The sequence below is a fragment of the Clinocottus analis genome, unplaced genomic scaffold, assembly GCF_023055335.1.
Source record: "Clinocottus analis isolate CAN_PGR_092001 unplaced genomic scaffold, fCliAna1.0.p SCAF_18, whole genome shotgun sequence".
NCBI classification, from domain to species: Eukaryota; Metazoa; Chordata; class Actinopteri; order Perciformes; family Cottidae; genus Clinocottus; species Clinocottus analis.
In genome coordinates, this window is record NW_027175909.1 from 9,406,010 (window position 1) to 9,432,322 (window position 26,313).

Genomic DNA, 26,313 nt, shown 5'->3' on the forward strand with positions numbered 1-26,313 from the left:
TTCACACATGAGTCTTTGAAGGATTAAAGACGAAACGGTAACCTTAACTAATGCTGGCCACATTAAAGAGAGCTGCAGGGAAGCTTTCTTCCTCAAAGTCAAATTCATTACTCACCACTAAACGCAGATGAGTTATCATTTGATTGAGTTGTGTTGTGGTCCCTGAGTCACAGCAGATGCACATACGAACATTCACATCATCACACAGACACCGTGGTGTTTTTTTTGGTTCTTTTTTTCTTTCCCTTTCAGCGGTCTCCACACCCTCCCTACAGGTGTCCCGGTCCAATTCCCTCTCTGTAGTAATAATAATAACAATAATAGTTGATAACACAGAACAGGCAGATATCCAGCCAACATGTGCTGATTTTTGTACTGGCCAGAGAGCGCTGACGTGATTTTCCTGCCTTTTTTTTTGTTTGCATGATTTTTGTCGTGTGTGCGTGTGCTCGCCTGTGCTCTTGGCTGACTCGCTTGTGTGTAAGCCACTACTTTCCCACGTTGTGGAGTAGGGTCTCCCACAGGCCTGCCTCCATGTCCCTCTCTCTCTCTTTCTTTCTTCCTTCAGCCTCTCTCTCTCTCTCTCGCTCTCTCGCTCTCTCTCTCTCTCGCTCATCCCTCTCTCTCCTCCTCTCTGCACCTGTACTCGGCGCTCCAGCCCCAGCTGCTTCCATCTCGGCTCAGCGCTGTTGGCTGGAGCCCATGTTGCACTTGGCATGTCCTCTGAGACCCTGGGGCCACACTTGACGTGCGAGGGCCAGGCAGGCCCCCGCCCAGGGAAGGCTCCCGTGGCCAGGAGGAGCTGGGAGCAGACTGTTGTGAGGAGGGCTGTGGGCTGGAGAAAGACCTGCTGGAATTCTGGGAGTAAAGATGCTGACTCATTGTTAGTCTTGCTGGGCAGGAGATTTAGGGAAGACGTGAACAGAGGGGGAAGAAGAGGGGCGATATTCAGAGGAATCACAAATGTGTTAGGAGTTATCTCAGTTACTGTTAGTGAGTAGGCAGCATTTCCTGTGTTTGGGTTTTAAGAAAATGTCAAAAATGCGTCGTAAAAAGTAAACTCAAGTTCAAGGTTATTTCCAGTTTAATTGCAACTTGGGTCATATTTTCAGAGTTCTGGCTGTAGTCTCAATCGGTTGTGATAAGACTGAGACCTGGAAATGTGACATTAGGTTGACATTGTTGTTTTTCCAGTAAAATGTCTCAACAGCTGTGGATCTACTTCCATGATATTAAGTGCAGATATCCACGGTGCCTCAACGATTAACCAACAACTTAGTTGAACCCTTGTTTTTTCATATGAAGCCATCAACAAGTCAAAGCTTTCAACATCTCCAAATTTTGCACAGACATGCATGGCTCTGAGTGAATCACTACCAAAGTCTTTGTTGACCCTGTGACTTCTATTTTCAGCTCCACTATGATGTTCATATTTCTATTTTCGAATGCAATTTCCCAACAGCTATTGGATAGATTGCAATAAAAGACATGATGAATGGTAAGATAACTTTGGTGATAAAGTGACTTTCACATCATCAGGTCAAACTTAAATTTGTCCAATACTTTGTTTAATGCCCAAATACATGTAAAGCTAATGACATTTCCATCAGCTTCAGCTGTACTTTGAGTTGATTTAGCCTGCTTTTATGATTAAATAAGATAAACATTATACCTGCTCAACTTCACGATGCTAAAGTTAGCATTTCGTGCTAAACACAACTGTGTCTTAAGTACAGCCACAGGCCTGCGAGCATGGCTGTAGACGCTTAGTCCCAGTATACTTTGAAGAACATTTAATCTCTGTCATTTAAAATATTAGCATACACTTTATACGGGGAAGTGTTTACAGATAGGGCTTGTTTGGCTCTAGTTCAATCTCGCCCTACAATTTGAGACCTCTTTATTTAATGACGTGTTTGTGTGCAGTGTTGAAAGAAACCGTGAAAGTTTCCAGTGCACACAGGTTTTTCTATCCTCTTGGGTTTTCTAACTTCTTGGGTTCCCCAAATTCCAATCAAGTATTAAATCTCACATCTCACTGCTGCTGCATTGCCAAGTAGGATGTTTTGCTACAGCTGAAAATTAACAGATATGCGATTGCCACATTTGTGAAAGGCTTGTTTTGATTAACTCCACCACATTCAGGAACTACTCAGTCTTTACAAGCTCAATGATTTGGCCAAACATGAAAATATTGAGCATGTTTGGCACTGGACTCTCGTCAAGACACAGTATCATGAATCTCATCTGCAGCAATCCATGTGTGTCTACCACATATGGTGGCTGTATGTCCTTGTGAATATAAGTGTATACTGGCAGAGAAGAAAGAGGACAGGGAGACGGATATTAAAAAGTTTGGATTCCTCTCCTCTCTTGTTAGCTTTCCCACTATTTCTCATTCCTTGTCCTCGATCCGGCAGACTTTCTCAGCCCTTCTCACCCTGACCCAGGAGGGGGTATCACACACGCGGACTCGCAGACCTCTAAATCTGCCCGTTGACAGCTCAGTCCCGCTCTGTCAAGACCCGAAGAAAGAGAGGAAAATCTATGTTCGGGGCTAGAAGAAAGAGGAGAGGATATATGTCCCTGTGCTTTGTTTGCCATCCCTGTGCTGAGATTCAATAGCAAGACATCAGTCAAGTGGTTAGCCAGCAGGCCATTGTGTAGTAATTGACCCTGATGAAGTGGTGGGACTTTAATTTGGGAACGGTGTAAACGGTGTGAATTGATAGCTTGGCTCATAATGTCGGAGCTACTCCCGTTTCTTGTTTTTCATATATTTATGGATACATGTTTATTTATATGATGTTTTCTGTTTCGCTCATTCCAGGTACCATTATCCTGTTCCTAAGATCTTCTATGTGCAGCTGTCTGTGGGGAGTCATGAGTTTGTTGGTGAAGGACGCACCCGCCAAGCAGCCAGACACAATGCTGCCATGAAGGCCTTGCAATCCTTGCGCAACGAACCCATCCCAGAACGGCCACCGCAGGTAAACATACACACAAGCACTTAAAAAACAGAACGGCTTACACTAACAGTGCAGACCAGCAGTTGTTTAACAAGTGCTGTCTCCCCCTCTAAGAATCCCTGCCGACATCTTCTACACAGTCCAATTACTTCTAAAGTTTAAATGGACTTATAAAATAGACCATATTAGTCCAATGAAAGATATTCTATTTCTCGCTGGTCTAAACTAAATCCTAGTTTTTCACCTCTACCCTGCATTGTACTAGTTACATTTTGCAGCTTGTTAGTTTTGGCACTACTGCAATGGTCTTTTTTCATTTAGTTTTTAGACTAAATACATATTGTGTTATTGCTGCTGTGCCAAGTTGCTGTATTTTATTGCATTAATACTATGCAGAGAAAAGAAATGATATATGAATCATGACTTCTTATTAACAATGCATGTTGGACCCGCTAAAAGAAAACCTATGCGTTACACTCTGTTTCTTATTGTCTATAAATCCTATAAATAGACTAAAACCAACCATGCTCTCTCCAACTGTGCTGCTCGCCAATCTGTGCGACTCATTCATACGTACTGAAGAGGATGTTTCATAATGTGTTGCATAAAAAAAGAGAGGCCGGTAATTCAATCAAACAGCTGGGCTGTGCAGGTTTTAGCTATAGTTACTGGAGTACATAGTACATAATACATTTATTTAGGATTACTTTTAGGAGAAGATCGATCCAGATTTTAGTATTGACAGCAGCAGCACGATGTATATGGGATAATATGTGCATCAGTATCATCGGTTGTAGAAATCCAAGATAACACCAATTAGCAATAAAGAAATGCATTTGGCCTATGAAATGTCAAAAGCGGTAAAAAAAAAAATGCCTGCGCTCAAGTATATTCAATCAACACATTAGACAAAAAAATACTCAAAATACACATGTTCGAGAGGCAGTAACAGGACATTTGTGATATATTTGTTTTGAAAATAGTTTAAACAGTTTGTTGCTCCTCAAGTGAAAGAAAATGAATCGGAGCAAATATATTTACGTTATCGATTTTTATACATGCTTAGTTGTGCTGTTTGCACACTTTTCAATCTCATGAAACATCTCGCCCCCCCACCTCACTGCTTTAACTTTGGGTGGTTGTCGATCTGCTTGACCACGCCCCCCCTCACCCTCCACCCCCACCTCCCTCGCACTTGAACACTCTTGCTTTAATGAAAAGTCAACAAATTTGTGCTGCTGATCTGTTAATGTTGTCCCCTCAGAGATTCTATTAAGAGTGTTACACGGTGTTTTTTGCAGGTGCTCAGATGAATGCGTAACCACCTTTCATCCGATTGAATTCAAATCCACTTCAGCTCTAATTATTCTAATGTAAATGTAAGCCTGCAGTCTCCATGGTTCAGTTTGTACCTGGCATGAGTGTAGTTTCTCTTTTTTCACTTTGCCCCTTTGCTTTCTGCCTCCTCCCTATGTCATTTTACCATTCCAGAGTTTCCCCTTAGGCATAGCTGTTAACTGTTGTTATCAGCTCCCACCGGAAATCAAATTACCCCTATCCTCACCGTCTGGCATCGCTGATGGTTATTCAAACCGCTTTGGCTCCTCTCACTTGCCTGACTCGCTGTCTTGTGGCGTCGGCCTCCATAAATGTGCTCTTTGTTTGCTGCTGCTTCTGAGTCTTGCTTTACAAATTGAGGCACATTGTGTCTCCAGTACATGTCTGTCACTATGTCCAAGCGAGTGTGTGTGCTCTCGCATGTGTAAATGTGTGGATGCCCTAAAGCTAAAGGTTTTTATCTTTAACTATTGTATGTCAAACCTTTTATTTTGTGGAAAGCCACGGGTAAATATCAGTAACAATCTAATTGTGTTGTGTTTTTATACACATGTAGAGCAAGAATATGTAACTATAGGAAACACAAAGACCTCCTCCAACTTAACAGGGCTTCAGGCAACAAAGATTATATAATACAACTGCTGACTTGACGCGTAAATCCCTGCCAGTTGGTTTAGATGCTGACAATATTAATACAATGATGGTGTCTGCTGCTAAACAAGTGAGCTTCTTATCTTTACAAAAAAACTTCACAATCACTAGCTTGACTGGGGAATCATGTGTGGAAATCTGTATAATTCTTTTCCAAGAGAAAAGTTGCACATGGGTGGTGTGAAAGAAGATTTATTTAGATCTGTGAAATGATCACCTTTTGTGATAAACAGTGACTTCTTTTCAGAATGAAGTTGTTCTGGCTATTGGGAGCCTCTCAACCTTTGATGTGGAATCCTTTGTCCTGATTAAAAATAAATCAATTGCCCGTGAGCGCACATGTGAATGTGAAGCATTTTGTTCTCCCACAAACACTGTTCATTCAAACAGCTCCTTCCCTGTGAGAGTTAATGTCTCAAAACAAGTCGTGAACTCGCACACTGTATCTTCTCTTGTTTACACGTTTCCCAGGACTCCCTGTCCAGTACATCCATAAGTAGAGGCAGCACCAAAGTCAGATTTAGCCTTCTATTTGTCTTCGTCACAGGAAGGTCTCTGATCTACTTGGTCATTCCGGCTCGTACACACCCACAGACAGATGCAGACGCTTAGACCCGGTGGCTTGTTAATGCAGCCTTGAGAGGGGATTCACATTATTATGCACACACATTAAGAATGCTTGGAGGAAGTGGCAGGGGGATATGTAACCATGAACACCATGAATACATATTGGAATTTTTGTGAAGACACATTTTGGCCTTGTGCATACATAACAAGATGCAGAACATCTATGTCTGAGCACACACACACACACACACAACAAAGCACACAATCACGCGTCGCTCCCCTCACCGGTGTGAGGTCTTTCGCCCGGTGCGGTAGGTGCATTGTACCACGTGACTGTTTTCTATGAAATCCAAGCGATCTCACAGTATGAATCATGCGTCATATCATATCGCACAATGAGGCAGGCGAAAAGGAAGAAGCCCAAAGGGAAAGAGAGCAGACATTCATACATAATCAGACAAAGAGCTGGACATGAGACGATAAAGATCGAGACAGCACTCTGCATTCCCAGAGACAATTGGCACCAAAAAGCTTCTTGTTGTACGTTGTATGGCTTAAGATATCATCGCCATAGCATAAACTACATTTCCTGATCAGTAGAAGGGACCAATAGAAACTGTATTAAGCCATCATTCTTGTAGCGTCTGTCTTCTCCATATTTCAACAATTTAAAAATCTCTGAAGGCTCCAACTGGGGTCATTTAGTATTAATTACTTCATAGTATAATGGGCAGTAAATGTTAATTAATTTAGACATATTTGATCCGTCTAGATCTAAAAAATCCAAATCCAAATTGTGGTTATTCCACAGAAATCCATTGGTGTTTTCCCATAAATCTTTACGTCATCCGTCTTATTCACATCCAGTAGATCAACCGTGTTTCATGCCTGATGAAAACACTAATTTGGGTCTTGTGTCCTTTCGGGGGGTTTTCTTACGGGGAGAGGCTGTTCTTAATGTTCATAAATAATACTTTTGCTATCAAGAACAGGGAATGAATAAACACAAAATATAATATTTAATGGACCCCTTTCAAGAGGCCTTCCTGTGCAGACAGCGGACCACCAGTCATGTCCTGGAATACTGAATCCCATATCAGATCAGGATCTTAGCCAGAAAACAGACACAGCTTCTCGTTGCAGCAGCTTGGCAGGCTGTGTGTGTATGCGTGTGTGTGTGCGTGTGCATGCGTTCCTTGGTTTAATATGTGCCACAGTTTTGGGGTCACAGTTTGGTGTTTTTCTGCTATATATATATATATATATATATATATATATATATATATATATATATATATATATATATATAATTATTAATTATGAAAAACATCATCATTATTGATAAAAAGCGTTTCAAAAGTTAAAGAACTCAGACATTTGCATCAGATCAGTAAGTCAGCTAAGTATAACAAAAGATAATCCAAACAGGAATGTAAATGATGTGAGCTCTTTCAGCGTTGGTTTTTATTTCAAGTTCACCAAATCAGTGAAGTTTGTAATGTCAACCCTAAAAAATATGTATTTTTCTTTATACCAGTCAACAAATGAAAATAGCTCTCCAGGTGACATTTTTCAACATACTGAACAGTTCATGCATTATAGATCTACATTACTTAAACTAGTTTCTACTAAACAATAGACCATTGGAAACGTATAACTTAAAAGTGGCTCAAGTATGAGCAGCAACAATGAGTTTGTCCTCTTTAACCATTTTGACGTGATATTTTCTTTCTTTTTAAGAGCCCAGAGGAAAAAGGGGAGACTGAAGAAGGCACTGACGCCAGCAAATCAGAGATCAGCCTGGTCTACGAAATTGCCCTGAAGAGAAACTTATCTGTCAACTTTGAGGTAAGAGAAAAAATAACAAATATGGCCATTTGGTGCAATTATTATGAGAATAAGGCCTAGCACAATTCATGAGTAGTCCTGATTTACAGTAAGTATTACAAAACTGAAATGACTTATTAGAAACTGAAGGAGTTACGCTGATGATACGCAAATCCTGTGATAAGGAAAAAGAATCCTCTCAAGGACATGCATGTTTCCCATCACTTATCTTAAAAAGAGTACAAACAAATATGTGCACAGAGACAGCTCACTGCCTTGTAACGCTAGTGGAAAGTCTTCTGGTATCAAGTTCCAAGTGTTTCTGGGCTGATCTAGGACATCGGTATGGCTCGAGTCACTTGGTCTCAGTGTATTTTGTGGTGACTCAGCTGATGATGTGCAAATGAGGGTTGATCATTCGCTACTGGAGGATCAATTCCTTTAGTAGTCAGCTTTGTGTACTAAATTAGACAGGCTTATATTCATTTTTATATTTTTAACCAATATTTAACGTCCAGTTTTCTTTTAATTATATTATTTTGATAAAACATTTACACGTACGTAAGGTATATTTGATGCTCACACTTGAGACATATTCTTTTAGGGTGTCAATGCTATCTTGTGTATTTTTTTTTTTCACAAATGTCTGTTTAATTTAAAATGACATGTGAACCTTGGGATTTTGACTCAAATTCAAAATTTGGTGGGCTTGAACAGTGCGCAGCTTCACATCCTAACCAATATGTGTCTGTGTTGCTGAACCCAGGAAAGGTATGAAGCTATTCGGAAATTAAAGAAATTGAATATGAGCCCCGTAATTATTTAAAAAAACATGTAAAGCATATTTTTCTTTCTGACACTGACTGACACTGGCATTGGGTCCCACACAGTTTAGAGGATCACAATATGATTGAATCTAATCAAAATTAGGTACATTTAAATTGTTTGTTTCCTTCATATAGATTATGTTCCAGCTATGTGATCGATTGTGGTAGAAAACCACAGACAGCTGTTGTCTTGTGCTCATCGTCATAAGGCAATCAATACAGAGCTATTGACATCCAGTTGATGTCAAGATGCTCAATATGAAGCATCAAATCACTTAATTTCAATGCATTGCATAATGACTATTTCCCGCTTGAGATTGTCAGTCAAAACCAACTGCTTTGTGAAAGAACACCCCTGCTCTTTTTTTAACACTATATATTTCTGAAAACTTCAGCAAAGTGGAGGTGAACATCTGCAGAAAAAGCTAGTGTTTGTTGAAAAAAAAGTGTATTTGGGATTTTCCTTTTCACGTCAGAACATTCTTTGTTGGTTTAACACCCAGCATGAAGTGAACATTAGAGGAAATTAATCTTAAAACGTCTCTGCATTGGTTTGCGTATGGCTCATTCACAGCTGTGTCGAATAAAAAATATGTTTGCTGCAGAGTGTGTGATCTTGATAAATTCACCTGGTAGCTGCCCAGTGCTGCTGCAGTCTCCCACTAGACCGAGGGCTACCTGCATTCATTGCTCAGTGTTTTAGTTTTGCTGAACAATTTTCGCCATTGCTCGCCTACCACAGCTTTTCTAAACATTGACGTTATTGTCCCCAACTTTTCTAAATCCACAAGGAACTCTAGGTTGTCCTTAAACGACCTACAGGGTCTGTTCTCTTTGGCTTCCACCATATCTCATCTGACTCATCCAATATCCACTCCCCGGTTCTCTTCTTCTTCTACTGCTCTCTAAAAGTTGCCAAAAACAAGGGAGGCTCAGTTTACTCTGTGTGCCCCCTCCCTTCCTCCACAGAATCCCTGCCTTCTACCTCCTTCCATCACTCCCAAAAATCACACAGAGGGTGGTTGCCTGTTGAGGGGGATAGGCGGATTGGGGTGAGAGGAAATGGAGAGACAGGGATGGAAGGAAGGAAGGGAGACGCTTCTCACTCTGTTGACTTTGCTTGCTAATACGAGTTTACACAACATTAGAAAAATTATCTGGAAAGCTGTCCGGTCCTCCCTTTTGTACCCACCCCCTCAAAAAAGCGCTTCTGCTCATCAGAGCATGACATGACTGTCCTTCCTGGAACGACTATTAATAATTTCAGCCAGCTAAATCTGGATTGATGTAATTTGTTATCTGTCATGTCTTTCACCGTCAGCAATTACTTAACTTTAATTTTCTGCCCCCTCAAATTGGACGCCGACAGCGGCGTTTTTTCTAGCAGACCACAGCCTCATTTCTGCAAACCGTTTCTGTTCCACTCACTGAGGCGAGGCTCTCTTCATTACTGCCGTCTGAGGAGCAGAAAACCTGTAACCTCTCTCCACGTTGTCTTCATTTTAATTATCTATTCACATCTCCATCAACAGCTATTTGCCTATTTCAAAAATTGTGATTTGTGGTCCCACTTCGACGGCAGTGCTTAGCTTGGTTCGTTCAACCTTTTCTGTACGACAAATGCATTATTTAAACCACTGGAAACATGTCGGGCTACCATTGTGTTTACTTTAAGGGTAGTACCTTAATTTTCTTCTTTTCCGTTTTGTTTTCCATTTCTGCACATCCGTCAGACTATATTTGTTTTCCTGTGCTATGTCAAAGTAAACTCAACTAAAGGCAAATATCCTCTCCCTCTCCTGGCATAACGCACCTTTCTCTCCCCCTCATAGTCCCGGTGGTTCTCCAGCAGATTCACTTTCATCCTCAATCAGCATGTTGCATGCATACGCTGCGGCTAGAGACCAAATTTAAATTACACATGCATCAATGTTTTCTTTTTGCCCACTGGGTCCATTACATTATAACTCATTAGATGAGGTTTGGCCTCATCTCTCTCCCTGCCATGTCCCTTCCCCTTTGCCGCATTGTCTTTGATGCACTAAGATGAAATGGTACACTCTTGCATGCACAGTTACACATTCATGGATCCTACACAAAACCGTAACGGTCATCTCTCATGTGAACGCCTTTCATAGCAGCCATGTTTTCACATCTTCTCATCCCTGCCCTCACTGGGGCATGAAATTACCCGTGAGTCACTGCTAGCGAGTGTCTGCTTTCCCATCTCTTTGCAATGATGAGGGTCGCCGCCACCCTGAGAGCCAGTTGGCTCATTTAATCCCCCTGTCAGGCAATATCAAACAGATGTCAGCATCAAAGAGGAACCAATCTATAAATCACAGCTTGTGTGTTGGATCTTAGACACAAGAGAAGAGGGTCCTGGCCAAGAACCACCCATCCTACAAGAAGCAGCTTCCCTCAGGGCTTGTCCATCCACCGCTCGTCACAAAAGAGCCTTTCTTCCCTCCACCAGTCCCCACCATTGTCCTGCCCTGCTCCCATAGCCTCCTCTTCCAGAGTACCTGAAGTCTCACATGCACAGATCCTCAGACTGCTCCTGGTATTAATGTCTCTATGAGAAGCCGACGAAAAGTCGCCCCGTGTTAGAGAAAAGATGAAGCGACAAGAAGAGAAAAAAACAACTCAACATTGAATTACCAAGTGTTTCCTGTGTACAACCTGATCCTTGTGATTAGGTGGTAGACGGGTGTGTTGGTGTGTTTGTTTGCGTGTGTGTGTGTGTGCGTGTAACTGAATAGAAGTGCTGAAATCCCATCGGTGTGGCGCAGATCCCGTGTCGTCTGCCAGGAGACTGACTGCAGCTCGTCTGCCGCCACCATGGGCCAAGAGTGTGTGACATGTGTGCACAGATACACACTTTGTCTCATCCTCTTTGTTGACTGTGCCATATACATATACAGGCCACATTTCATCTTTTGCCCCCTGTTAGCAACTGCATGTTTGAACTTTTAGACAGCACAAGTGACTTATCTTATCAGTGCAACACTTGTCTTCTGAAGTTCTGAACCCAAAGACCATCTGGCTCTGTCCACAGATAACACAATTAACTTGCCAGCAACCTCAAATAGTCAACTATTAACACTATATAACTCAATTGTTAAATCGGTACAAACACCAAAGTGTAACACAATAAATAATAATCACACCAGGACCGTTGCCATCGCATCGTCTTGGCCACAAACTCACAAGGATAAAACAAAAAATGTATTTCTGTGATGGACCACAAGACAGAGACAGCTTAAAATAGTGATTGAGTGCAGCTATAAAATTGTCCTCCACATGTCATCATTCACTTCAACAGCATCAGACCCTTTCCGACTGCTGGTCTGTAACTAAACACCAATCGCATCCGCATTCTGTAAGTAGCTCAAGTGACATAGTCTCAGCTGACCAGGGCCAGTGATCCATCATCAACACCAGCGATTGAAGAAGAAAGTTTAGAAATTGGATGTGTCTAGTCCCATTGACTGTCTTATCGTACAAGAAGCTGCCATGTTACGTTTCCTTTTTCTGGTGATGAGCAAGACCAGAGCAGGTCCCCTGAGCGGGAGTGAGTTTGGGTGTTAGCTTGGGCCGCTAGTGCTCCAAGGCAGCCCCTCAACACACATCCTCACTGTACAGTTAAACTCATTGTGCAGGAATACTGATAGGCTAACGGGTACATTGACAGCAAACACGGGGCCAGTGTCGGCCCGCTTAACAAGAATGTCCTTCAGTTACCTCCTTTTTTTAGCCTGTATTTAATACAGTTTAAATTAAATTTCACAGCAAGTCAGTTACTTTAACTACTTCATGTACGTCATATGTTTTTGCAGGAATAAGCTGAGTGTTTTGTCAATGTTTTGGGTGTAGTTTTATCAAATTCTGAACCTTTAATAACTATTTAGGCGTTCTTTCCTTGTTTGGTTTTCATGGGCCAGTCTTACATTGTCATTTATTTTTGTCAATTGAACGAAGCACAAGTCTGTGCCTGTGTGTATAGTTGAGAATACTGGGTATGCACACATTATTCTTTGTTCTCCTCAAGGTCTGGTATTAGTCTGTGTTGATGTGTGAAGCATTCGAGGAATGCTCAAGGTTCCTCTTATCAGTTTAATCTGTTTTATCGGTCACAAGGTTCAAATGGACTGTTTCTAGATTGTATCTGATTGCTGCAATTTGCGCTGTCTGCACCACTAATTGAGCTCAAATAAAGGAGAGCAGAGAAGAGGGGGGTGGGATAGGCTGGTTCTGAGAAAGTCCAACTGGACTTTTACATACAGCAGCTACAGCTTTAGGGAGAGCGAGAGCGAAAGACAGCTATGAATCCAAAAGGTGTCTACATGAGCCGAACATGTACTGCTCGGCTCCGTTAGTGTGTGAAACCTTGTTCTTCCTCCAGCGTGTTTTCCTAAATCAGATTGGGAGTACCCCACCTGCTACACACACACACACACACACACACACACACACACACACACACACACACACACACACACACACACACACACACACACACACACACTTGGACTTCACAGGAAGTGGATGTGATTGCAGAAGCATGACCTAACGCCAGCCGGTGTTTGTTTTAGGTCTCCCAGGTGACCAGAGGCTAGAGGAAGGAAACTGAGCCCTCATCACTAGAGACTGTCATCTAGGAACACGTTCCTCTTTGTGTGTGTGTGTGTGTGTGTGTGTGTGTGTGTGTGTGTGTGTGTGTGTGTGTCTGTGTGTCTGTGTGTGTGATGTGCACGCATATGGGTGGGTAGTATCGTGACCATTGAGAACAGATGTTTTGGACCACCTGGTGTAGCTGCTTGCAGTTTGTACACACACTTTTCACACATCATGCACAACAATAAGACAAATATTTTTTTTTTATCAGTATTCCATAAAACATCTTGTGACAAACTTATCTGGAAGTTTTATTCACATACTCTTTTCCTACCTGTTCCAGGTGTTGAAGGAGAGCGGCCCCCCGCACATGAAAAGCTTCCTGACCCGCGTCAGTGTGGGGGAGTTCTCTGCCGAGGGCGAGGGCAACAGCAAGAAGCTGTCCAAGAAGCGTGCTGCTCTGTCCATCCTGCAGGACCTGAAGAAGCTGCCCTTCATCCCCATCGTGGAGAAACCCAAGACGCACTACAAGAAACGTACCAAGACCATCCTCAAGGTACTGCGGCTGGGCCGGGGGGAGCTGTGGCCTTTGTGTCCAGACATGCGATGATTTCATCCGGAGAATTCACAAGGTCATACATTGTCTGAACATTTTTTATTTTTGTATGTACTAGAGGCATTTGTCAAGGTACAGTCAACTTTAAAGTGTTGCTTCTGGTCAGTCATAAAACATTTTCGCAAGTCATAATTATTCATCGTAACTATTTCAATTACTCCACTGCAAAATGGTTGAAAGTGTGAAATAGGATATTGTGAGACCCTTTTTCCCAATTAATTTCCTGTGTTCTGTTTCTTTATCTTTTGCATCTATTTGTTGCAGATGACTGTGATGTAATTTCCATTTACTTATAGACACAATAATGTTGTATAATACAAAATAAGACACATACACACTGAACTAAGCTCTACAGACTGCAGATATACACACACGCAGACCTGCATTTACTTTGACAGATAGGCGTGTCACAGAGAGACGATAACACATTCACACAGGCTTCATCGAGCCTTACACTGGACAAAATTACCTGCTGATTCCCGTAACCATAGTAACCCCTCCTGTCTGTGTGCACACAGCATGAGAGGAGAGGTGTGGATGCCATATTGCGTTTTGTCTTACCCATTTTGGTAGTCTTTTGTGGGACAGATTTAAAGTTGTGATTGTGTCAGCCTGGAGTCAATTAAGAAAACCAAACTATAGGTCAATCTACTATGGGCCATCGGACAAAAAGGAAAACACACAGGGAAAATGACCATTATGCCAGCCCACCCCTGAATCGTTGGATGACTGGAATTGATCACCCTGTGTCTCCTCCTTTGCTCCCAGACAGGACCAGACTATGGCCAGGGCATGAACCCGATCAGCCGTCTGGCCCAGATTCAGCAGGCCAAGAAGGAGAAGGAGCCAGAGTACCTGCTGCTCTCTGAAAGGGGGATGCCCCGACGCCGGGAGTTCATCATGCAGGTAAACAAGGGTTTTGTTTCATCAAGGTGGAGAAGGGCAAATGGATGGGGGCTATGTATAAAAGCCAAACTATCACCTGCTTAATTTTCCCAAAGACACTGCGTCTACCCAGGAGATGCGTTTTGAGCGGCAGGTCAGCAAAGAAGCAGTAGCTTCAGGGCTCTGTTAGTGTCTCTCAAAGGAAAGGGTTATGAGTTGGTGGATAAGGAAAATGCTCGAGAAGATGCTCTGTAAACTTGTTGAGGGGGGTCTTGAACCAAAGTGCAGGTACAAACTGCCTGTATTTATCAAGAAGGGGAAAGACAGACCAGTTGCAGAACAAGAATGCACCCTCTCTGTCTGGCCAAAGGCAGCCAGCAGCAGCGTTATGTAATCTCTTTACACGAGAACATGAGTGTCTTGGTTTTCTATTTCTGTCATGTGTGTAGTAGTTTTAAAAATTCAAAGCTGTAAAACAGAAAGATATTAGAATGAGCGCTGACTTTTATTCCGAGGCCAAACCCCTAAGGTAACGTCTCACTGGTCCACTTTGGATTTTGGATCATTGCCGAAAATATGCTCTGATACTATGATTTTTATGCTCATGGCCCGAAGCAAAAAACTAATATTAGTCTATAAACGAACATCACAATCTCATGACCACGATTATATACAACAAGGCTAATTTAACCACTTGTCAGTAGCCGGTTCAAATTCCCGAGAGGTATATTTACTGACACATATATTTTTAATAAAACATTTCAAATCCATTGAGCGTGTGTCCCAAAAGAAACAAAAATCATTCAATAAAATCGCATACTTAGAGACGGGAGAACCAGAAGTACAGAAATGTGAACTAATTTCCTGGTTTCAGGGCTCATTCCTGCAGCACTTTCTGTGGTTTGTGTAGTAAGGAAGCAGTATTCATTAACAGAATGAAATGTCATGATCTTGCTGCAGCAACGACCTTTGACCCTTAACTAAGTTATGGATGATTTTCTGTTCATCACTAATCCAGTAAACAGAGCAGGGACTTTGCATGGATGGGGAATCTCATGAGAAACCACGGTTACTCTATTTAGAGTTACTTTAATTACTTGAGGCCACGCATTAAGATAAAGCCACGTTATTACTACATAGGCTCATTCCTCTAAGTTACCCTTAAATTAGATCTTCCTTGTTTTGAAGGGAAGCTGGCATTGTCTCCTTTTTTTTATCGCCTTACCATTCCCATATTTCCGAGTGAAAACTGCCATTTCTCTAGTACACTCACAGCCGTAGTATCTAAATGACGAAATTATTATGAAAAACATCTTCCAGATATCAATGATTACTCCGAAAACAGAACTTGTGATTTGATTATTCTATTAAATTGTGTTTTCATGCTCCCCAGCTTCCTGTGAATCTGAGTTACTGTCTCAGAGAAACTCCTGAATTGAAGGAACTCACAATCAGGTTGTGTTGTCCATGCAGATGTATTGAACCTGTCAGGATTATTGATAAACTATGTTCCAGTGTTTCTCGGCAGGGAGGGCGAAAAAGGGAAAGACAGTAGCACCATTTAGATTTCGCTGAGTTGCGGTTTAAGTTAATACTCTGTCTCTTGTCCTTTGGTTGTTGTTGCTACAATCTGTGAGCATCTACAACCCCAGTCAACAGTCTGTTTCGAGGATGTAAAAAAAACTGGCAACGCCACTGTAGTCCATTTTTAATTCATGCGCAACATTTTAACTGCAGCTCTCTTTGTCTCACGCTTCCTGTTCGTCTTTCTGTGTCTGTCTCTCTCAGTCAAACTCTCGCTCTTTGTCTCTCTTTTCCGTAATCCTCTTCTTTCATAGGAAGAACAGAGCTTCTCTTAGCATCAGGCAGTAATTCAGCCTCAAACCTATTCTCCGGGCCTCTTTGATACACACATTAGGCCCTGCGAGTGTGTGCGTGTTCCCTTTTGTGCAGTCCACTCGCTCTTCTAAAATTTCCACATTGTTTCCTGTGGTAAGTGGCAGGGCTCAAATGAGTCTCTGCTTTCGCATCTTTTTTTTCTGAACCCATCACTCTTTAAAAAAAAGGCACCAGCTTGTGTCGGATGCCTTTTTGGGTGGGTGACAATTTCTTTTAATTTGATTAAAAAAAAAAGCAATTGTGTTTATTTTAGCAATTTGGTAATTTTTTTTCCGGCTTTCATCCTCATTGTATGTTGTGTCCTACTTGATGCATTCAGACGAGAACTTAGAGAGCATTTCAGACCACTTTGAGTGAGTGCACTGAAGTCTGGCTGTTCACAGGCTTTGGCTCCCAGAATGTTATTTGTACAGTGTAATTGTCTGTTTGCATAACATAACAATGTCTGATATTCTCTTGGAAATCTCTCTGCTGACATTCTGTGTAGACAGATTTAATGTTTTAGGATCACTGAAAAACAAACACTTCACTCGCAGCATTTTTGTGTGATGTAAATTACTCGGCCGACTCGACTCAGTGAGCGAGGCGATGTTACGGCCTCAAAGTGAATAAAAGTGTGACAGGAAGTGGAAGGTCATGAGAAAAGACTTTTTAGCCCATTTAATACTGTTTTAGCAAGTCATACTGGGATTCGTTATCGCAGTGTGTATCTGTACGGCCGGAACATTTAATTATGAATCTGAAAATGATGTAATTGTGTGTGTGTCTGTGTGTGTCTGTGTGTCTCTGCATTTGCTTGCAGGTGAAGGTGAATAGCGAGGTTGCCACAGGAACAGGACCCAACAAGAAGGTGGCCAAGAGGAACGCAGCAGAGGCGATGCTCCTGCAGCTGGGATACAAAGCCTCCACAGTCCCTCAGAACAGCCCCGAGGTGATCCCTCTACTCATCTTCTTGTGGTTCATATTGTTCCCATTGTGCCCATATTGTTTGGCAGCTGTATTTTCTTTATCTATTTAAGGGGACGTCAGTGAGTGATAAACATCATACATCAATTAACAATTTAATTATTTGAAAATTGCTCATTTATAACCAGTTTTGTAACCTCACAATACGGGTAGTTATTGTTTAACTTCCCTCCGGCTGTTGTTGAAACGGGGAAAAAGGATCAACACTGTGGAGCCAGAAAGATGTGTCACTTGGTGGTTTTTTGTTGGAAAATGAGAGGGAAGTTCTGGCTGCCAGCAGCGTGGTCGGGAAGTTAAACATTGTCATTTGCATATTCTACCCACATGTATGGATACAAAACTGGTTGAATATCAGCAAAGTTTTAATTATACATTAGAATATTACACATGAGAAATAAACAACTACATTATCAATTAATCCGTCAAACATGTTTTCGATTTACTGTTTAAAATGTCAGTAAAACTAGTTTACTTCATTAATTAATAAATTATAAAATATAATTTAAGCATTATGTGTCCATGTGCCTTTTCCAGAAAAGCAGACACACTGAGATGTATACAGGGTGTCTTACCCTTGGTATTACAGCCACAGCAGCAGCAGGGCTGCTGTGGTAGTGATCTTGGTTGGTGGGTCAGTGATCTTGGTTGGGATCCATCAGCCGTATGCTGATGGATCACAGAAAGAAATTCTGTGCACCAATTCCATTTTGTCTTTACACTCTGGAGAGCACTGTGCAGAATTCAAGACATCCTGATACTCAGTCGATTCTCTGATTCATCACGAGTCCCAGTGCAGCCGACGTGGTCAACCTATTATGTAACCTGCTCAGCTCCCCTGAACCGAATGTGTTTCTGCAAGCAACCATTGATCACATCATCTTTATTCACCTCGTTGGTTCCTTAAACTCAAGAGAGCAGATTAGGATAGAGATGAGGTTACATAACCAGACTCTCTGTAAATATTCATCATTCCCCAGACAGCTCATTAGTTAGATATGTGCTGCAGTATATATAACGTATTCAGACAGCCATACCATACAGCTCGAGGATGACACTTGCTCTTATCAGAGTGTCTGTCAGATTGCCTCGTTTTCTCCACAGAAACCACAATCCGTGCAGTTTGCAGTCAATATTCCCCTGCTTCTTCCTCCTCCTACTCAACAGTCAAGCTCTGCCATTTTTCTTTGACAAACGTCTAAACCTTAAGCATATTAGTCCAGTGCTGAAGTGTTAAAGCATCTGCACACTGGACGCGCTCCAGTTGCATGTGTCGACATGAAATGTCAAATGTTGCACCCAAGGTTTTGAATTTCTGTTTGCATCATTGCGTTTGTGTTGTTTTATGTGTCAGCCCTAGAAACTACTATGTTTTGATGTCTAAGGTTTCAGATTTTTTTTTCAGGCTGCTGCACTGGAAATGAGCAGTCTATTGAGTCTCACTGTTTAAACTAATTCCTGGCAGGAGGGAAGACCTTTCTGGTAACACTCAAGGCAGAATATTTAGACAGAATAAAGTTAGTGGCTGATACATGGCTGTGCATTAGCCTGACAACTCTGAAAACATCTCTATAAGAATGAGTTGGACGGCCTACTTCTCATTAGATCCTCAGACAACCCAGAGCTCTATGGAATGATTGAACCGTGTTTGCCAAGCTCCTGTTTTGTAGGATAGGATGTCTCTCTTTAGATCTCTCTCTCTCTCTGTTTCTCTGTCCTCCCTCGACTCCCCTTCTTTTGGGTGCTCTGTTGCACTACATTCCCACCGTGGGATTGTGGGTGATCTGTGCAAAAGTGTGAAGAGACTTGGGAGGGGTGTTAAAGAGGGATGCATTTGTTTACAACCATGTCATCTCCTCAGCTCTCGCACGCATCAGAAATGATTTGTTTTTCTGTTTCACACACGTGTGTTTGTGGCCGTTTGGGTTTGGTTTGTGAAGGCAATGCGCATACCATAGCAGAAATAACACTGAAAAGGGAGCTTTTTAAAAATAATCAACACTGACAACCCCCCTAATTAAGTAGATGGCCTAGACAGACACTAGGTTCTTAAGCATCCACTCCTGTGAGCGCTTGTCTCTTTGTGGCCCAAACAGTAGGAAGGAACTTGTCTGACATGCGTGAAGAAGCTGTCTGTTCAAGAATTTACATCTCTCTTACCTCCCCCTTCACTCCTTCTCTCCAAATCACTACAGATGGACAACAAAGGCTGGAATGGACAAAAGGCGTCATTTACCGAAGCGACGAGTAACAGTGAGTACCCGCACGTCTCTCTATGTCTCTATCCATTTCCTTCTCCTCCTCCTCTCCGGCTCTCCATCCCTCCCTCCATCCCGCAGGTGGTTTTAGCTGCCGAGATGGCCCGGCGTTTAATCTCTGTGACTGGTCAATGGGCTTCTGACTGTCAGCTTAATCGGCCGTGCGTCCTCGTGGGGAGCCTGCGAATTCAGGCTCATTCACACAGGCTTACGGGCTAGGCACACTGAGGCCCTCCGGGGAGTCCCCCCACTGCCTTCCTGTGCAGAAGAAACTAGCCTTTCACTCAGGATTAACACACAAGCACACTGGAGCACAGATGCACACACACAATCCTAGACACACGGACACAAAACGTTGAAGCAGGCTCTATGATGATATGAAGATATACCACATACCAGCTGGAGATAGCATGCGCTAAAGACCTCATGAAAAAGCACTGCAGCTTTTAAGTTTGAACTTAATCATCATTACAAACAATGCAACAAAGGAAGCTCATGTTAATCATTTACTAATATATATATATAGAGAGAGAGAGAGAGAGAGAGAGAGAGAGAGAGAGAGAGAGAGAGAGAGAGAGAGAGAGAGAGAGAGAGAGAGAGAGAGAGAGAGAGAGAGAGAGAGAGAGAGAGAGAGAGAGAGAGAGAGAGAGAGAGAGAGAGAGAGAGACTTGAAATATCTAGTAAACTAAGCTATTGGTTGGATTGCAATTTGAAAAATTGCAGAGACAATGGAACACATTTAACTGTAGACAAATACAAAATATTTTTGACAGTATTTATGTATGCATTTACATGGGAATGTGATTTTTTTTTAAATTATTTTTTTTATTCGTAGAGGGGTGACCCTTCTCTGAAAGGCTTAAAGATGCAATTTTGTCTGAAACAGCTGGCGTCTCTCACTCGACTGTATCTGTTGAGTTGGCTGACTTGTCTGCAATCAAAATAAAAACAATGAAAAATCCCTCCTCAACAAAGTCAGACACCATTTCAAGACATCGCATTCTATTTTCAGTTGTTTTCCTGGCCTCTAATCCGGCAACAAAGTTGTTTTTCCCATTTATACCACATGGTGTGGTAGTTAAATAGGTTAATATTCGTTCCAGGTTTAATCAGTTATGCAAAGAATTCATAGTCACAATGTTGTTAAACAGATCAACGTGCATTGGATTATATGAGCCTGATTTGTTGTGATGCAATGTGTGGAGTTTCACCCTAGGTGCTAGCAAAGTAAATGTCAACAGCTTGAGAAAGAGCAGTTTACAGGACAAATGAACAGTGTGTGAGATGTAGAGCAGCAGAGCAGAAAACAAACAGATATTATTATTAGATTTGAATGTACTGTCGTCACTTGGGTCTAATGGAGGGATTTGGCAGTGCTCTAACACGGGTATCCAGCTCTAGTTCAGAGAGGGGAATGAGATTTCAGCGTTCTTGTGTTAAAAAGTACAAAGCAGATTGTATTTGCCCATTGCTGGTCCGGACTTGATTTACACAATCCAGATGAGACCTGAGCTCCTGCCACAACTTTTATAGCACTCGTATGTGTAATTTAGTCCAATTCTCTGAAAGATATATCATCTAAATTATGTTTATAGATAAATGGTTGTTTTCTTGCATAAACTATTTTGGTGATTGTGGTTTCTATGGTAGCCCAAGCTCAAGCATTGCCCAATACCTCCAGAGCAGAGCCCCGTGGGAAACAAAGTCTTCCTTATTTGGTGATTATTCCTATTGTTGGTTTGGAGCGTGTCTGTGGTCCCATGCCATTCCCACTCATAGTTTATCTCAGACTCAGCATGAGGCGTAACTATCTGCTAATTATCTCTTTAAAGTTGCCCAAACCGCACAACACTCATACAACGCTAATGACTGAATAATGTTTATTGCATAAACACCATTTACAACTCATTCAAACAGATTCCGCAGGTCTCCGGTTTTTTTTTTCTGTCTATGATTGCTGAAAGGAAGAAGTTTCAGGTTCGTCTGGTGTTTAGATTGACTTTGGAATAACTAGATCAGTTTGCAGAATTGCAACATACACCATAAAAATAAGCTCTGGCATCAGAATGATTGTAACATTTTTTTATATGATAAACAGTGGTCATTTGTGCTTTAGTGTTGTTTTGGAGAAGACAAATGGCAGAACATTGTTTGTCAGCTCTTTACAAACTTTACAAGTGTTTAAATTTCACAGATAAGTTCCTTCTCACTATTAAATATAATTTTACAGAAACTTTAAAGTTCACATTAAAACAGGTGACCATCTTGTTTTTGACTTCATCTTGCTGCAGGAGTGTAAAGTGCACTCCTGGGCGTGCCGGTACACTGACATCTTTGTCGGGTGTGCTTACAGTTTCAGTATTGCACACTTCGGACCACACTTTGTAGTTTATTCTTATTTTTTTTAAATTTCGCATTCCCAATTTTAACTTGTATGTGCAGGTCTATTACATGAATACAAATCAAGTTTACTTTCAGGTTGTAGTACAACGAAATAGGAAAATTGCAAAAGGGTGTGAATACTTGTGCACGGCACTGTTCTCTGTCAGAAAACAGAAAAGAAATAGGAACATGTGTGTGTGTTCTGTTTCACTGACGTATTCAGAAAGCAGGATATTATTTAGCTGCTTCTCTCATAAACAAGGATTTAATGGGTGCCATCTTTGAGTGTGACATCCGGTTGTCTTCTGGTTTGTGTGTATCCTTTGTGCCTGGGTATGTGACTCAAATCCTGCACTGGAAAGGCGGACTCTGCTTGTAACACTGAACACTAGAATAAAATAATGTGTGACAGAATGCAATGCACAAAGGCTATTTCAAGGAAATTAAAAATATCATTTGTAAATAGTATAACAAATGGGTGTGATGTGATGAAAGTATTTAGGTTTATTATAGTGTGGTATATTTACATCAAGAATCGATTAATTGTATCACAGTGGTTGGTTGTACCTGAGCTAACATACAAACTGTTCCCTACACAGCTGCCATTGAGCAGCTATGCTCCACATGAAGCACATTGCTGCATTATGTCAAGCAAAGTGTCCTTTGCCTTGAGTGATCTGAGGGATGCAGTTCTTTAACGAACAGGGTGGCTTGAGAGTCAGGAAGGGAGTGTAAAAAGAAAGAAGAAAAAGAAGTTGGAAGAGTGATTTTTCTCCCTTCTAGTCCCATGGGTGTTGCAGCAGGGCTTTTCAGTCGAGTTGCCACATTTCATTTCCTGCCGTGTGTGTGTGTGTGTGTGTGTGTGTGTGTGTGTGTGTGTGTGCGCGTGTGTGTGTGTGTGTGTGTGTGTGTGTGTGTGTGTGTGTGTGTGTGTGTGTGTGTGCATTTGTGCATGTGTGAACTATGTGAAGGTCTTGCTCCACCGTGGTGATTTATAGCGGCGGGCTCTGGCCCTATCTGTTTTCGATCAGTCTCATGCTTGGCTCTGGCTTCCCTCCAGCTCTCCCCTGGCCCACCGGACGTCGAGTCTGGGTGGGACCCCTCCAATGCTGCCTGGATCCAGCACCACAAACACACATCTCCCTTATGGGTTCGTTCCCCAACTTCACTGTGCTTCTCCCCCTGCTCTCCTCTTTCTCCAACTGGCTCCCACTTCATGTACACAGTTTCACAATCTTTACCCAACGAACACACGAACACACTCCGTCACTCTCACTTATTCTCCCGCTAACTGTCTCTCCTCCTTTGTCTCACTCTTGCTCTTTCTTGCTCTCACGCTCTTGCTTGCCATCAGACACCAGCCTCAAGCACTCAATCACATGCAAACATGCAAACATCCTCACAGGCACGCCCACGCACACTTAGGCAGACAATCACACACACTCACATGGCTTACATTCACTGCCCCTTCCCAACAACCCCCCCCCCCCTCCTCCCTCCAAAAAAACCCACAATTTTCTTTGTCCACAGCTGATGTCATGTTGGCTAACACCTTTAAAAAATTTTGAAACATGCAGAATGTGCAGGCCTGCGAGTTTTACTTGCGTACATTCTAATTAAAGTTGTCATCAGGATAGGGAGGGGGGAAACATCTTAACAGTTGTGTCATTGCTGGCGTGGGGCAGTTTGTTGTAGTATGAGTAATACGTCCTGGACTTCATTGCCGTTTCCTTCAGCTTTTCTGCTCCTCTGCAACGCAAACTTCATTGTTCCTAGTGGGAAATTCTCGTCTAAGAAACCTTAGACGAGAGTAAGCTATAAGTGAGCAAAACTCTTTCTTTGTATGTGTGACGGTAATGTTAACTCAAACAGGAAGTGGCCTGTCAGTCATGCGCTCACTCCAGCGCTTTCTCCCAGCTGTTGGCAAGTACGCACACGCACAAACAAGCACACATGGATGTACGCACAGACACAGACACAGACACAGCTGGTCTTCCTGTCTCTGGTGACCTTGGTGGAGCATCGGAGGCTCCGCGTGGTTTTCACATCCATTCATCCCCACCTCCTTCTCCATCTGCACTGGCTCCTAGCTCATCCTTCTCTTTTATCCTTCCTCTTCCTTCAGATCTCTTCTCCTTCCTTCACATCTAATGTTCCTTCATCTCACAAAGTGTTAGTGTTTCCCCTTCCACCTGTCACGATCATTTCAGGACAGTCATAGCAAACCAGCATAACTGAGGGAGATCCTTACAGTCTTAAATAGTCTGGGTCGGAACATAGTCTTGGACCGCTGTTGTGCTCGGCTCAAGGTGTGTCCTATTAAAGCGGAGCTGGTCAGAGTTGCCTTGGCCTCTTGGATCAAAGTTTGCTCGGGTCGTTTATCCGAGCCATCGAAGTATTCTCACAAGAACTTTGATCTGAGACCGAACCAGCTTCCGAGTTCTGTCAGATCCGCTTTTGAAGAGACGTCATAAGTGAAGCTGGATGTCGAGGAGCTGACAGCGCTGTTTCCCATCAGTGAAGAAGTCATAGCCGCTCTGTTGATATTGGTGGATGCTCCGTTTGTGTCTGTGTGTTTGTGTTTGAGAGTGAGGAAGAAAGAGGCTGTGTGTGTTTCCCAGCAGACACTTTGATAGTGCTCGGAACTGCCAAACCACATGAAACTGTCATCTACGTTCGGTGATGGAATGTCAGTTGTGAAGCCAACACACACACACACACACACACACACACACACACACACACACACACACACACACACACACACACACACACACACACAGAGCGACAGACACACAGCGACAGACAGACACACAGACACAATTGGACACCGTTAGGTACACACATACATACACAGACACAATTGGACAGTGTTAGGTTCACACACACACACACACACACACACACACACACACACACACACACACACACACACACAGTCTGGTAGTGAGTGACAGATGAATGTGTGTGCAGATGATTTCAATGGTTAAATCCAATTTCATTTTTTCTCTCATTTGTCCCCAATCTCCTACCATCATTCCTTTCTGCTCCTTTATAAACCATGTGACCTTATCTCTACTTAAACAATATTTCTGCCCATTCCATCTCTATGTGCTCTTCCTCTCTCACTCTCACTCTCCTCATTTCGGTCCATTCATCCATCCCTTATTGTCTTCTTCTTTTCTCTTCTTCTCTCCTCATTATCTCAATCTTCATCCTCCATCCATCCTTCCTCCCAAATCTCTTGATCCCTGCAGCCCCGAAAGGTCTGCTCCACCTCAGCCCTGACGTCTACCAGGAGATGGAGGCCAGCAGGAAACAAGGGGGCAGTTCTCCGGGCCTTGGCGGCAACGGTGGCGGCAACTACATGACATCCAAAGACATGGGGCCCTGCTCTGCCCCGCTGCCCCCAGGACACCCTCCATACTACAGCAGCTCAGGCTCCTCACCCAGCCCGACCGCTACCATGGCAAGGGAGCTGCTGCTTAATGGTCAGTCACCCACAGGCGACGCCTCCCTGCCAATGAAGGGAAAGAACTCGGCCCTGCCATGCGGCGTCTCGGTGCAGCCTGCACAGCAGCTGGACTACCTGGCTCGTATCCAGGGCTTCCAGGTGAGACACGCCACTTAGAGGGTATCTGTTGTTGAAGAAAAAAGTATAAAATGTGTAGAGTACATGGAAATGATGTTGCATCATACAACCATAGTCTTAATACTTTACTTTAGTTGTTTTTTTAGAGCTACAACAAAGTGCATGTTAGGCAAGCTGTACATTGTAAACACCGGTCAGACTTTACAAACTGACTCCTTTGTTTAAATTTGAGCAATATTTCTTACATAGGGTTTCCCTCCATTTGAGACCTTTGTTGTGCAATCTTCCCTAAAACTTTAACAACTCAATTTGATGTCTCACAAAAATGAGTCGTTTACTTTGCTGGCGATTTCTTTTTTTTAAACATTTTTTTAATTATTTTTTCAGGCAAGCAGGGGCCACTATTACATTTTGCGGAAATCCTGCTTCCTGTAGTCGTCATTCACACAGTTTGCGCAATTGCGGCTTTACTTTGTGTTCAAAACCATTCTGATTGTCTCACTGGTTGTGTTTCATGCTCCATTCGACTGGGCCATGTTTTCAGATCTCAGTCTTCACCAAAGTAATCAGCAGTTACTTTGGAGAGTATAATGTTATTATAACTAATAGAAATGATGACCACAATTAGGTAAGTGAGGCCTTTCTTCTGAGTAAAAGACCCAACGAGAAGCCCCAGTGATGATAAACGTGCAATTGTTTCCAATTTCACATTTATTCCATATGTGGAATGTAGGAATTGTATTTCATTTTAACTACCATAAATTAGATCATAAAAGACTTGATTTAAACTTGCTGCAGTTATCTTCCGCTACAGTTGTACAATATGCGGACATGCTGATGTGATGGCACAGATGTTAGCATGACCATGCATAAATATTACCCCCCCCCACATGCACACACACACACACATGCTTTCCTGCCC

At 42.5% G+C, this 26,313-nt stretch overlaps 1 protein-coding gene across 1 annotated transcript in view; it reads left to right on the top strand.

Moving 5' to 3' along the window:
• The window catches only part of stau2 (staufen double-stranded RNA binding protein 2), a 77,503-nt gene that overhangs the window by 15,670 nt on the left and 35,520 nt on the right, over nt 1–26,313 (top strand). Inside the window, exons 6-12 of the mRNA XM_068582033.1 lie at nt 2,831–2,990; nt 7,266–7,373; nt 13,140–13,352; nt 14,181–14,318; nt 16,999–17,127; nt 19,355–19,412; nt 25,057–25,412. Coding sequence (XP_068438134.1) covers nt 2,831–2,990; nt 7,266–7,373; nt 13,140–13,352; nt 14,181–14,318; nt 16,999–17,127; nt 19,355–19,412; nt 25,057–25,412 — 1,162 coding nt within the window. The remainder of the gene's footprint in view (nt 1–2,830; nt 2,991–7,265; nt 7,374–13,139; nt 13,353–14,180; nt 14,319–16,998; nt 17,128–19,354; nt 19,413–25,056; nt 25,413–26,313) is intronic.